Source organism: Myripristis murdjan, chromosome 14, assembly GCF_902150065.1.
Source record: "Myripristis murdjan chromosome 14, fMyrMur1.1, whole genome shotgun sequence".
Taxonomy (NCBI): Eukaryota; Metazoa; Chordata; class Actinopteri; order Holocentriformes; family Holocentridae; genus Myripristis; species Myripristis murdjan.
Window position 1 is genome coordinate 19,114,667 of NC_043993.1, and position 14,416 is coordinate 19,129,082.

At 44.7% G+C, this 14,416-nt stretch overlaps 1 protein-coding gene across 1 annotated transcript in view; it reads right to left on the reverse strand.

Moving 5' to 3' along the window:
• Positions 1-14,416, reverse strand: part of med13a (mediator complex subunit 13a) — an 84,456-nt gene that overhangs the window by 23,684 nt on the left and 46,356 nt on the right. The window contains exons 5-10 of the mRNA XM_030068017.1: positions 10,954-11,154; positions 10,562-10,756; positions 10,236-10,398; positions 8,776-8,886; positions 5,110-5,862; positions 2,304-2,520 (exon numbers count right to left, since the gene is read on the reverse strand). Coding sequence (XP_029923877.1) covers positions 2,304-2,520; positions 5,110-5,862; positions 8,776-8,886; positions 10,236-10,398; positions 10,562-10,756; positions 10,954-11,154 — 1,640 coding nt within the window. The remainder of the gene's footprint in view (positions 1-2,303; positions 2,521-5,109; positions 5,863-8,775; positions 8,887-10,235; positions 10,399-10,561; positions 10,757-10,953; positions 11,155-14,416) is intronic.

Sequence of the window (14,416 nt, forward strand, 5' to 3'; positions counted from 1 at the left end):
CCTTTTTTAGGCATAATACTCCAGTTGCACTAGATTTGTTACAGCGGATAGACTCTGGCTTCGTGAAGGCTATTGCATAGATGAAGCTGGAGAAAGAGAATGAACAAACACGAACACACCAAGTCTTGCTCTAAATGCTGGGGGCAATCCCCGGCTAACAGGTGGCCCCGGTCTGGAAATACAGCCAGGCACTCAAACAACAGCCCCAGAGGCAGAAGAGAGCAGAGCAAGGGAGTACAGGGAGGGGAGAGGGCAGGTCGAATAGGAAAAACAAAACAACTCGGAGGAAATTAGACAGGCTAACTAAATGGCGACCCCTTGGGCTCAGGTAACAATGGGAACATGGGGGCTGACTTCCTGTTCAGATAGACGTGGGCAGAGAAAAAGGACCCGCATGGAAAGCAGTCATGCCGTTATTTTTAGTGCAGTATTGCTGAGGATGCCGATGGCCTATTTTCTAGTTTACCCGCTCCCTGAGCTGAAGAATCAGCCCTGTTGTCCCCTTTGCACCTCAGGCAACCTGTGTGGAATGTGTGGATGAACTGGTTACCCTCCTTGTTCACACAATTCTTCGAACTGCTTTCAAATTGGGAGCCCCTTTTTTTTTGTCACAGCCAATGGGGTGTGTCTGCAAGCCAGATTTTCCAAATTGAAATCCCAATTTGGAAAAGGCACTGTGACTAGCTTATTTTTAGGCAGAGCGGAGCACTTTCTAAAGATGACAAAAGTTCAGTTTGGACTGTGTTTTGTTGTGGGATGACTTAGGACAATAAGAGGCAGGCATAGGTAGGTGGTACGTAGGTAGGTGTAAGTTTACAGCAACATCCACGGGAAGGCACTTAGGCTGCCTAATGTTCTGTAATAATCAGCATGATATATTCAACATAGCCATTTATGCCTATGAACTGATTAAGTAATTAAGGGAATTGGTGAATTAATTATGAAAACATTTCTGGCATATGCGCATGGGTAGGGTTTAGGCAGAATTTCAATTATTTTCAACCTGAGACTTATTTCCTTTATTTCTGCCATCACAATTATGTTTAGAACTTCATCACTTATTCCCCTGTTTGCAGAAGCACTGCTCTACCAAAGACACCCAGAAGGCAAACACAATTTGAAGCGACAGTGATTTAAATAACATTTTCAGATTATCCATTGCCTGAAACCTGAGTATAGTGTGGTATTAAATATGTCATTTTAACTCATGTAAACTAATTGGCAAACAATTTGGCAAGTAGAGTGTTGATGCTGCATTCCATTTATATTGGATTTTCTATAAATATGACCTGCTGATTGGCAAAAATACACTGTCAAACTTCCAGAGTTACAATTTAAGTAGCAAAGAAGTGAGTAAGAAGTTTAATTCCAACTTTGCATCAAATACTTGAAAAGTAAGAAATATCTGCTACAGTTTGTTTATGGTTCATTCTGAAATCATACAATTATTGTTGGCATTCTAATAAGTTTAACATTTTCAAGTTGAACTAACAAAATACCTGTCCGTCACTTCTTCTGAAATGATGCAACTGCAAGAGAAGACCGGCCGCAATGAATAACTCTGGGACATGTGTGAACAATGCTTTATGTATAAAATGAACTATTAAAACTGAAAGATCATGGCATAATTGGTCAATCACCGCTATCTAAAGACATGTAACAGCAGTGTGTGTTTGTATCGCTCTCTAGGCTCAATTGCTGGAGACTGTGTTGACCATCTGAGTGTTTACTTGGACAGAGCGGCTCTAAGTGAGCTAAAGATATGTGAGGTTTTTGCCATGATGGCAAAAAAATGAGGCCCAGGCTGAAGTTACTTTAGTTTAAAGAATATTGCTTTTTCCTCATTAATATGCCTATTTATGCAAAAAAAAAAAAAAAAAAAAAAAAAAAAAAAAATTCAATCAGATCATCATCTGCTCCATAAAGGGCACTTGTTTGTGTTGTATTGTACTGTTCTGGCATTACTGTGTTGACTGGAATGTGTCAGATACCAAGAAAGACACAACATGTCCTTTTAAGTGAAAAGAATGTAGTCAAGGCTGCCCAGTTTCTATCAAAAAGAAAAGAACAGTGTTAACACTGCCTTACAATTAAGTTTTACCACGCATTTACCTGACATTTTTGTCCGAGGTGATTTACAATGAGCAAGCAGGCAGAAAGAGTCGATGTTGTAAAAAATAACAAAAAACAAAAAAACAAAACTGCAGCACAATAGAGTCCTTGTCCATTGCTAGAACTGAACCAGAGAGCCAGTGAACCTGTGTTGAGAAACGTACTCTCACTCCACCACCTGGTTTTCTTACCTTGTGTTTCTTGCCTGGCTCACGCTCACCACCCATCTTATCCTTCTTGTTGGAGAAGGTGAACTTGACATCTCCTTCCTCAAAGGCATAGGGGTCGACCTCCTGCTCATGGTCTCCGTCAGTTATGGCGGCAGACAGGTATTGGTTCCTCCTGGCCCGGTACATCTGCACTCGCTCTTCCGATACTTTCAGGGGCCATTTGGATGTGGACATCAGCCTGGGGACGGGGGAACATAGACGTGAGGACTGTGGAGTAGTGTTCAGGGTTCACGCACTCTTGTAACTAATGGTTTTCAATGACCTTACCATGACCTCTCCCATAAATGTCCATGACCAAAAGACAGTATTTTTTAGGGTTACCAGCTTGTTTTACCACTATATACTTTGTGAAATTCAGTCTATATTTCAAACGGTGTTATCTGAGTCGCTTTAGAATAAATAAGTGATAGACACCTAGGTACTTGTTTTTCATTTTATAACTCCTGTCCAAACCGAAACAAAAATTTGCAGCTGGTTTTCTCACAGGGCTAAAATAAGCTCTAAGATTTAACTTCATTCACTAGACTGAGACAAGCTGAAGCATGAACACAAACTGAAGGAAAACCACAGTGGTTTCATCCTCTTTTTTTTGTTTGTTTTTGAACCAGTCGATCTTTAACAGAGCTGACACTGCTTTGGTTTAGCGGCGTGTCACAACAAACTCATATGCGTCGAGGACGGCTGAGGTGGAACAAATACACACACCACCAAACTACAAACTGAATGTCTCTCAAGAGAGACGGACAACTTGACAAATCAAATGCAATTTGCAAAATGTACACAAGTGCGATGGTGATATGGTTTGAATGTGGAGACCGCTGCCAGACCCCGGGTGTTCGGATTCACTTGAAAACGACCGAAAACACCCGTTTGTGAAAGGTCATAATTATTAAATTATTAAAATTGCATCACATTGTATTGAATCAAATCGCTAAATTGCACTGCATCGCAATTGGGGGTTGAATAGTATCGCATCACACTGGTAGTTGCTGCTTATGTATCTTTAATGTACTGGATCGTTGGCAGTGTATCGAGATATGTATTGTATTGGCCACAGACCAGAGATGCGCGACCCTAGTATGAACCCTCAGTGTTGGGTGATCATCAAATACCTACAGTTCATAAAACACACTTATTCTCACTTATTCTCGCCAAGATCAATTCCAAGGACTAAAATTTGATTAACGGCCTTTACAGTGTACTGGTCTAATCAGTTACCAGACAACAAAGATGGAGATGAGTAGTTTATATTCAGGAAAAACAAAATCAAGTTTTGCAAATGGTTCTCTGTTCAGTTTCAGTATGAAAACATTTTTCTGAAACTGCTCTGTTTCAGCCCAGAACTCGCCCTGTATCAGATGCCAGTGTTGGAACACCCTTATCTACAATAACAGAAATGGCAGTGAGTGCAAACAATTCTGACAGCTGACATAGCAGGACTGGATGCATCTTGTTTGCTGTCTAACAATTACATTTATGGCAGGTTTGTGGAAATGTGGTGACTCCAGCAGCGACTGCTCAGAGACTACAGACTGACCCAGTCATCACTTGTCACCCTGGTGTGTGGCTCATCAAAATCTCTTTCGTAGCCACGACTGTGGCCTACTTGTTGTTCCTCATATATAACACAGAGATGGAGGGAGGGAGGGAAAACAAGCAAACAACTGGCTGCCTGGCAAGAGAGGAGGGACTGACCCGACTTATGCACCGCCCCTCCCCTCTCCCTGCCTTCTGGATTTCTCAGTATTTCTCTCTCCTCTCTCGTCGCGCCTGTCCAGCTCTGATGCGAGGCGACGGTGCGCAGTGGCCCGGGCCAGAGATTAGCCGTCGTTCAGAGCTGTGGCCGGGAGGATTACAGCGCACCAGAATAGCCCTGCCCAGCGGCTGGCCCCTTGGGATTGCATAACCCCACCAATAATTCCCACTGTGGCCACCCTACGGCCTGCTAGTCACCCTGTCAGCCCGCCCACTGGACAAGCACCCCCCCACAACACCCCTACCCTCTATCTGTGACTCCCTTCCATGCCAACAGCTTCTTCTTTGCACGATAGCCTCTCCAATAGGGCTCCTATGTGCACTGTGTGTGTCATGCTGATAGCTTTTCTATCAGTTGTGCGAGTTCAAAAGTTACAGTCCTGAATAAGTTACAAAATAATATTTCGATCAACAAATACGCTGAAAAGAGTTAACTTCAATTACAAATGCAGAGGTTTATCTTTATCTAACCCTGCTATTACTCTAATTCTCCTGTAGCTCTGGTGTGTGCGTGTCTGTGCATGTGTGTATGTGTGTGTCTGTGTGTGTTTTTTAGGGAATCAATGCGTAGTGCTGTCCCTGCACATTGGTGATGTATGATGTCAAAAGGGCACATAGCAAGAGATTAACATGATGTGTGTAGCTAAGCGATACCCAGAACATTCAGGAGCTGGGGGGAGAGGGGGAGAGAGAGAGAGAGAGAGAGAGAGAGAGAGAGAGAGAGAGAGAGAGAGAGAGAGAGAGAGAGAGAGAGAGAGAGAGTATGAGAGAAAAAGTGGGAGAGGGTAGGTTTTGCATCATTACTCTTTCAAAACAATTTTTTCTAGACTATTGGAAAGTTCTCCAAAAGAGGCCTGGACCGCTCTGTGTTACAGAGGGGGAAAGGTGGGAGGGCTTGGATGCCAAACTAGTGAGTCAGTCAGCGAATGACTGCAGCCTGTACCACCCTCTGTGTGCAGGAGAGGGCACACAGAGGGCGGACACTGAACACTGATTGACGGGTATCACTCACTCTGTGACAGAGACCAGGTTGTCCTGTGATGCTGTAGCCTCATCCCTCAGCTTGTCACCGGGCAGCAGCGGTGTGGGCAGCTCGGCTTCTTTCCTGCGGGGCAGGTTGAAGAACCTCCATGGGGCGTGGGAGCTGTCCTCCTCCAGGTTGACCGCTGCACCCACGTACACAGTGGGCTCCGGGGGCTCGGGGTAAGCTGCTGCCCCAGGGTGGGGGTTGGGGTGGTGGGGGTGGAAGTGCTGAGTCAAACCCTCGGGCCCCCCTGGCTCTTCACCGCCCTTCACCCCTACTAAGCAGGGTTCCGGGGGCGGCTGGTAGAAGTGCTGGCTGTTGGGGGTGGAAGGGTTCTTGATGCCCTCACTAGGCTCCTCGCCACGTTCGCAGGGGTGGGGGCTGAGTGGCGGGGGCTGGGGAGAGCTTGTCTGCTCTGATGGACCAGCGCTGACCCCTCCGCTGTGCAGCTGAGGGGGCTTCTGTATGGCAGACACATCGGCAGGGCGGATGCTGGGGAATCGCCCCCCATCCTGACCCCGCATGGCTAGCCTCTGGCCTGCCGTTGCCTCTGTCTCCATGGACGTGTCATCGCTGGTCAGGCTACGGTGGTGGAAGGGCGTCTGGGGTCTCTTTTGCTGCTTGTCACCCTTCTCTGGCTTCTCTCCCCCCGCTTTGTGTTTGGTGGGAGGCTGCGAGGGCTGGCCTACTGACTGGGCTTGGCCTGGGGTGCTGCCTGTTCGCTGCTTCATTGACTTGTATCTGCGGAGTGGAAGACAAACGGGGCAATGTGTTAGGGACTAGGAAGCACCGCTAATGCCAAGGAAAACAGCAGCTGAGAAATATGCCAAAGACAGAGACAATCTATCAAAACTTGAAGATGCGGAACGAGTCTTTTTCATATTCATACCGATCAGATCTCTTGTGCAAGCTTCTGTAAAATCTTCCTCTAAACTCTCACATCTGCTTCTTCCAGAAAACATCAATTACCTCAATTACTCTCACCTGCAACATGGCCGCCCCACTAATCCATCTCAAACTAATTAGTGAGTAATGCTTAACAACAAACAACAATTAAGTTGCACGAACATCTAATCACCAAATGGTATGGAGCATTCATAATCTGCTCAATAATTAAAACTGTATCTAATAAAATTACCAAACAGAGCAGCTATTTAGTGCCGATACATTCGCTTTTTTCCTTTACATTTTATGCCACAGCAATAAAGCTGCCAAAAAGAGACAAGGACTTTAAAGCTGCATTAAGCAAATTCGTGACAACAGCAATTTAATAAATGAATAAATAAATAAATAATCTGAAAAGACAACAACAAAATCAATAAAGAAAATAAACCAAGTGTTGTGCAAACCTCTCCATTTCACTAACTCTACCACAAATTCAAATGAAGGACTGTGACTGTGCCATTTCTGATTGTGTTCCACAGTCACAAAGTGCAATGGCTGGACTGTGGTGATCAGGAGCTTTCTGTTGCCCTAACAAAACTGTCTGACCACCTGACCTGTCTATGAAAAAACAAAAACACTACAGGCCCTTTCACAGTTCTCTACAAGGCACCCAAACTCCACCACTTCTTCCCAGGCTGCCCCCTGTACTACTGCTGCTACTACTACTACTACTACTACTACTACCACTGAGTCTCTTGGGTTAGCATCAGTGTTTTTTTCACCCTCTCTCTGCTGCAGGGTCACCACTCAGCCCACTCCTGTGCTTAGAGAGTAGGGTGTCAACAACTAGGATATGCCTCTTCATAGTCCTGGGCACTTGTGTCATGACAACTACATGACAAGATAAACAGAGAGGCTCCCATCTACAAACTAATGACCATTAACGCTGGCACTAAACACGGATTCCCATTTTAGAGTAAGCAAAATGCTAGGTGGCCTCCCAGCAAATTAGCATGCTCTAGTTCAGGGGTTCGCAACCTTTTCCACCTTAAGGCCCACCTATTCATGATTTAATGTGTCAGGGCCCAATAGAAAATATTTCTCACAAGGTCTTTTGGCAAATTTATTCTTTTGTTTATTAATATGCTGAAACTACTACCAGTTTTTCTTATGAACTGAAATTCTAGTAGGTCATAAAATCAACAGTGTCCATAAATAATTTAAAAAAAAATTCAATTAGAATACTTCGAATACATTCACTATAAAATATATTTTTCTAACTGGAACAATAAAAGTCCTTGAAATAAAATAAATAAAAACAGGTCAATAACAGGCCTTGATCCACAAACACAGGTTATCCAACGGGTCAGGTTGCGTCAGGTCCATAACTGATTTGCAGAAAACTGCTAGTTAACAGGTTGGGTGCGGTATTGAGCTTTGCAGGTTTAGATCAGACATAGGTTTGCAAAACTGGACTTGTGCAGGATTCTGGCTTAGGGTTAATACCCATGGCATTCTGTGGCCCACTAGAAGGGTGCTCGCAGCCCATCAGTGTAGCCCAATGGCCTGATGTGCCCTGCTCTTTGCTGTAAGCCAAATCTGGCCACTTGTCTCCCTAGGTGGAAAGGCATTCTAATGTGAAGAATTCCCTAATCGAGGCAAAGCCATGCTTGCCTGGATCCGGCCCATTGAAACGCATGTTTTCATTTCTCGGTTGTACTTGCTCATTAACCACAAACCTTAAACTCAATTTATTGCTTTGCTTGGGCTCCCTTTGAGGACGCAATCCAACCACACAGGCAACAAGTTCACTGATTGGACAACGCAGGCTGGATGCCACTGGCTTATATTTACATGCATCCACATGAGGAGAGCAACAGTTTGCAACTGTATTTGGCCGGGGAGAGATCTCTGCTGGCGACTGAGGCATGTAAGCCATGATTGAATCACTGATGAATGCAGCAGTGTGGCCCCAAAGAGAGCCATTAATTCAAAATGTGGTTAACAAGAGAGTGCAAATGTTATTCAAACTGAACTCTGCACGGGGCTGGATTCAGGCAATACCCAACAATTACATGCATGCAGGTGCAAGAATGTACACAAAGTAGCAAGCAATCTTAAGGTGTAAGGTGTCAAACTGCAAATTATATGCTGGCATGTGTGCTCACATTTATGTGTGTGCAAACTGAAAAAGGATAGTATTTGTGCTGACTGCAGACTTTCCCTCTCCATGTCCCTATAGACAACATGCAGCAAACTATATGAGTGTGTCAGTCTCCTTCCTGGCAGATTAAATGGCAGGCAACATTTAGACTGCCACATATTAACCCAGTGCACATGTCCCAGGCTCATTTTGTCAACATAAGGAACCTGCAGATACACACACACACACACACACACACACACATTTATTTTACTGCCACCATGTCTCTAAGTACTCCATCAGAGGTCAAACTATTCTTTCTCCCTGAAATTATTCCCATCAGTGTGAGAATAAAAATGTCTGACTTCCAGACATACACAACCAAGCTGAGGTTTCAGCCCTCGCACAGCTGTCACCAGTACAATATAGTGATAAATTCAAAAATATGAATAATACGCTTGTCAAACTCCAGACGCAGATATAGCTTGCAGACATCATTTCGCTGAGTAAGAGCTTCTCTGCCAACATTCAGAGCTCTGTAGACTCCGTACAACCCCTTTGAAAAGTCTTTGAGCGTTCATATATCAGCAACACTTGTACATACATTCACACGGTAGGCTTCTTACCTAGAGCAGCTGCAGTATGACCTTTGCGAGGGCTCCACAAAATCCCAGGCTCCAACTTTCTCAGTCAGCTCCTCCTCACAGGTACCGTTGGTTGTGGCTGAGAACTTGCGCCTGCAAGGGAGAAAAACACTATCAAAAACAATTCCACTGATGACTGGTTTTGATCGAGAGTCTAGACACTTTCTCAGCTCTTTTCCATGCGGTGCTAATGAGATGGTGTGGGCACCCCCCCTTTCAGACGCCATGGATGATCTGATACAACAGTATTTCTCTCAACAAAACAGATTGGCAGAGCGGAACTTATACCTTCAGTCTGAAATTACAACACAAATCCTCATATGTGTACAACCCCAACTCATTTGCCTGTAGTGCACGGTGGTTGATGTTAAAAGCTTGTGTTGAGGCTGGTTTCATAGGCCCGCTTGGAGCCATGATATTTGGGCTGACAAGCCAACAGCTAACTACAACTGGCACTCCATGCTTGGTCATGGGGCAGTGGATCCTGAGGTGCTCCCAATGTGTCAGTTTCACTGATGGTGAAAAATACAAAGGACCAAAGGACAAAAATTACAAGCTCACCCTTTAATTACTGGTGATGATTATTACCATTTAGTTTCTCCGTTTTCTACTGTCCAGTTTATGTATAAATAATGAAGACTCATAGAAAATGCTTTGACATTTAAGTAGTCATTTCAGTGTGTACATGATAGATGTGTAGCCAGGAGGTGTATTTGCTTTAATAAACGCGTTCTTTTGAATGGGCCTGCATGATACACTACTAAGTTGTTGTTGTTTTTTTTAATCATTTATTCATCAAGCGATAGTCAAGTGAGCATGCAATGGAGGGAATTCAAACCGGTGACCTCTGAGTCACAGGCTCTTTTCTGTAAGCTCTAGGCTAGAGCTTGTGATGGCGATGGGAGCCTGAGAACCTGACAACTGTTTGGGTCCCATCGGGTTAAGACAAACAAAAATTTCAATTGTATGGGCTGGGCCACACTTTTAGGATTTGGGTTGGGTTTCAGATGTCAAGTTTTTCCTATATTTTAAAAGTTAATAGATATTAGATATGTATTTCCTTAAGGCATGGATTGATGAAAGATTTTGTTGAAATGGTAGTTAAACAAAATTTTGGATTGTGTTTAAGATAGATTTGACTAACACAGCCTAATGTCAAGTTTAAAAATCCATGCATCGTTTAGGTAGGTAGGTCTCAGGCAGAATTTTCCTGGGCTTCAGATGGGTCAGGTTCAACGTTTTATCCTGGTGGTTGGGTTTCGTTTGAGTTTGGACAGAATTTGCTCAGGTTAAAAATATCACACCTGATTCAATCTACTCTAGAGTAACCTTGGCCCAGTCTAGCCAAGCAAGTCTTCTCGGTACTGGCCATGTGTGTCTGTAGTACAGTTAACATCAGCTAATTATTTGATGCTACTTTTCAGAAGTAATTGCAAACATACTTGTTCTGGGCTCGGTTGATATTGCACTCCTGCCACACACGTTCCACCACTTGACTGGCTAGCCGGCGTGGGATCTTGCCTCCATGGTGGCTGGTGCTGTCCACACTGAAGGCATCAGATGACGACGACAGCTTCACCCACTTCTGGGCTGAGTGAGAGTCCACTGCAGAGTGTAGAGCAAGGTTAAAAAACCGGTTAACAGACAATGAGCAGTACTAATGACACGATCAACTGAAGAACAAGCTTTAACCTGAGGCTGGATGTTATATGCTTCAGTAAAATCTTGTTTCTCCCTTGTTTGAATTTTATGTTGTGTTTAACAGTACCTGTCTGCGCCTCCTCAGGCGAGGTGGGAGGGGTAAGGGTGACCGAAGAGATGGCGGGCTCTCGCTGGGAAGCAGGCACTTGGTGGCCACCCGAGTAAACGGCAGTGCAGTGGGAGGACCCCACAGGGGCCACAACAGGGATGTCAGACTGGGGCACCAGCACCAAGCAGGCTGGGTAAACCATCCGCACACCACCTGGACACACCGAAACAGGGCCAGTACAGTGTTAGCCAGAAAACCAAAGCAGTCAACAAAACATAGACCCACACATTTAAAGTGACCATTTATAGATATTAAAAAAAAACAAAAAACAAAGCTGTGATAGAAATATATCTGGGCGGATAAACACTGCATTCATTGAGGGAGTTCTCCAGGCAGAAGGAGGTGCTTACCAACAAGGACCTCCACGGAGGCCAGCGAGTCATCCTCCCAGTCCATGTCCTCCACCTTGTCCTCCAACACGCTTTCCTTGGCGCTGGGGCTGATGGGATAGAACTGGTTCCATTCCTCAATCAGCTTCTGGGTGGGTGGGTCCGACAGCTTGAACGACTGGCCAGTCAACGTCCCATTCAAACCAAAAGGACTCAGGATCACTGCGAGAGAAAGGTAGGAAGGAAGCATTGGGAGAAGAAAAGAGAATTTTGGTCAGCATCAGTCTGAAGGGTTGGGCAGTGAAAAGAGCAAGCCTGCATTAGCCAGCTTTTCACTGTCGTGCCACTGTGAACTAGGGCTATCTTCACACGAGATGGTGCTGCCTGTGGCCTCAATCTGTAAGAACAAAAAGCATGCGTGTTTCCACTGTTGTACAGATAGCCCTGTAGTCTTGCCCTATAACCCACCCATCACATGTCACATCAGTGTAAACGAGTGTCAACTAGGACGCGGGTGGTTAAAGTCTGCATACCCGGCACCAACTAACTACTTCTTTAACTGCCTTGTACTGAGACCTCAGTTTATCAGGTTTTAAAGAACCTGTCCCACTGTGTCCCACCTGTCCCATGTTCCTGATCCTTTTTTACCTTCCAACTTCCCTTTCTTTTCCGACTTACACTCTTGCTTCCCTTCTTACGCCCCCGACTTCCTTGATTTCTTTTTGTTCTTCCCCTCCCGTTTTCAGCCGCCCTCTTCCACCCCTAAGGTTCTAACTAACCCTTTGTGAAATAATGACTGACGCAGCGATCCACCAAGCTGCACTAGTCTGTAGTATCCACTTATTCCCTCAGATGTTGCTGTTACAAAACGTCCAACACTGGCCCAACATTGCACTTAAGAGTATTGGAGCAGGGCTTTTGTTGCATTGGTTTGACGCTTGACAACGTAGGGGAAAAAAAAGCAGGTTTAGGGGAACTGCTGAAGCAGATAGTAGCATCTGCGGTGGCAACCATTGTAAAAGTTTGTCAGAAATAGCAACAGCACCTGAGTAGGGGCAGCAGATAACAGTAAAGTTGCTAACAGAGGATTTCTTCCACCACTTCTATTCTCAGTCCTACTTCCTTTCTTCCCACCTCATCATTCTCTTGTCCCTCTTGATTCCACTTCCTACTTTATACCATTCTACTGCCACCTTTCTATATTCTTCATCATTTTCTTCCTTCTTTCCTTCCATTCCTCGCCTTCCTTCCTTTGTCCCCTCTCCTCCCCCTTCCCGTGTCATCCCTCAATCTCCAGCCAAAACAGCAGAGCTCTGACCTTTCTGGAGCGCCACTGGAACCAGCCAGTCCCATCTGACTCGCCAAATACTTATAGAGCAATACAGACGCCAATTATTGGCAAGCGGTGGCCTCTCAGAGCCCATAAACAGAGCCTTATAAAAAGGACCACTCCACAGCTAACACACTTCACTGCACATCCATGTGGGAGTCATACACAGAGCCCATTAGTCTGCTTATAGAACAGACTTACATCCATCAGAGAGTGCAGACAGTGCCATGGATGAACATGCATAACACATATGAGCATACAAGACATATGCATATAAACTCAGGGTGGATATTTACACGCTTGGACAGCCTGCTATGCGTGCACTCTGTCTGCCTCTCTCTCTTCCGCACAAAGCTATGTGAACAGGGGGGTGGTATAAATGGTGCTACGAGCAGAGTGGCTGGGTGGGTGCATGAGTGACCATTTGTTAATGTCCCTCTGCGCTCGGCTCTTCTAGTGTGTCATTACTTGACTGGATGGCCTCTGTCCCTGAGTATTGATCCTGTGGCTTGGCCAGAGAGGAACTTCCAGGATGAGAAGATGGCAGGAGACAACAGAACAGAAAAGGAAGATGAGATGCATTAGCAACCAGGAGAGAAGGGTTCAGGTGCTGGTTTTTTTTTTTTTTTTTTTTTTTTTTTTGAAAAGGATGACCTGCAGGCAAGACATGTGGGTGGGGTTGGAGTCACACAGTGTCCTAAAACATCTTAAATGGAAGGTTTGGGATTTTTTTGGCCTGTATATTTAAGAGAAATCAAATGTTCAAAAAATCCCAAACATTTAACAGGATGTGACACTCTGGTGGGACTGAAAGATAAGTGGAAAGGGTTGCACAGCTGGAGCGCTGTGTTAACTTGAGCATAACTACCACTGAATTATTTCAGGCGATGAGTAAAAAGCACAGAGCTTGGTACCTAGGAAGTCAATATTTTTTATGCTGTCAAAAGGACTTAATGGAATGTCACTCAGAAAACTGTTAATACAAGAGTGTTTATTTAGTAGCTAAAGCGTGAAACATGCTGTCTGCCTCTTGTGTTGCTTTTTCATTATTACTATTAAGGCAACACCATGTATGAATCCCCCCCAGCCAAATACTTCACTGCAACCTACATCCACTAGCTCAGCACAAATGGACTGTCTACTGAGGGAGAACAAACTGATGTGGAAAAAAATAAATAAATAACACAACTGGGGTTATTTATGTTGTGGTATACAACAACCTCCAGCTTTGGCCGATCATATTAGCTTTAATTAGATTCAACCCTTCTCCTTTTCTCTTGTGTTTCTACATTTCTCGCTGAAAGCAAATGCGTGTGCACACATACAAACACACGCTATATAAAGACCCGAGGCCAGTTGGGGGAGAGAGATCAAATTCAGCACAATTATGGAAATGGTTTGCTGTTTTCCCCACTGTCACCCCATCCTCCCCTGCCCTCCCTCCATTCTTTCGCTCTCCCTCCCTTGCTCTCCCTCTGTCTGTGAGTCTATCTCTGGCTCCCTGAAGACATGTCAAATGTGCTCAGATCAGTGTAATGGGCTGAGAGTTCATTACATTCACTCTGCGCCCTTTTATGAGGTCACATCCTGGAGAGGGCTGCCTGCCGGAGCGCTCTGCCACACAGTAAACCAAGCTTGGCAGAGGTGAGGGGGAGCGAGAGGAGGAGAAGGAGGAGGAGGAGGAGAGGACAGGGAGGAGATGGATGGATGAAGGGGGATGGAAGTCAGCCCTTCCTCGCCGCTACGCTTGGCCAGCCAGGAAGAGATAAACTGCAGGGGTGAAAACACACACCTGCGCAGGAACACACACTATCCTGAACGAATACAAAAAAAGCCCTGAACTGCCAGTGAAATACACACAAGGAAACACTTGCCTGCTGCACAGGCATGGCACAATATATTAAAATTCAATATAGCACAATGCAAAAATTTAAATTGTGGGGCAAAAAAAGAAAAAAATAATCACAATATTTTACTCTTTTGTAGATCATTGAAATTACATTATTTAGACTTTGTGACAGACATCATTTATAAACTACATTTTGGCAAGTCAGTGCCATGGCTAGAAAGATCTGTGGCTCAGACATGTATGTAATTCTGCACAATCACACTTTGTTGTCACTTAACTTTTATTTAGTACATCACACTGTGGTT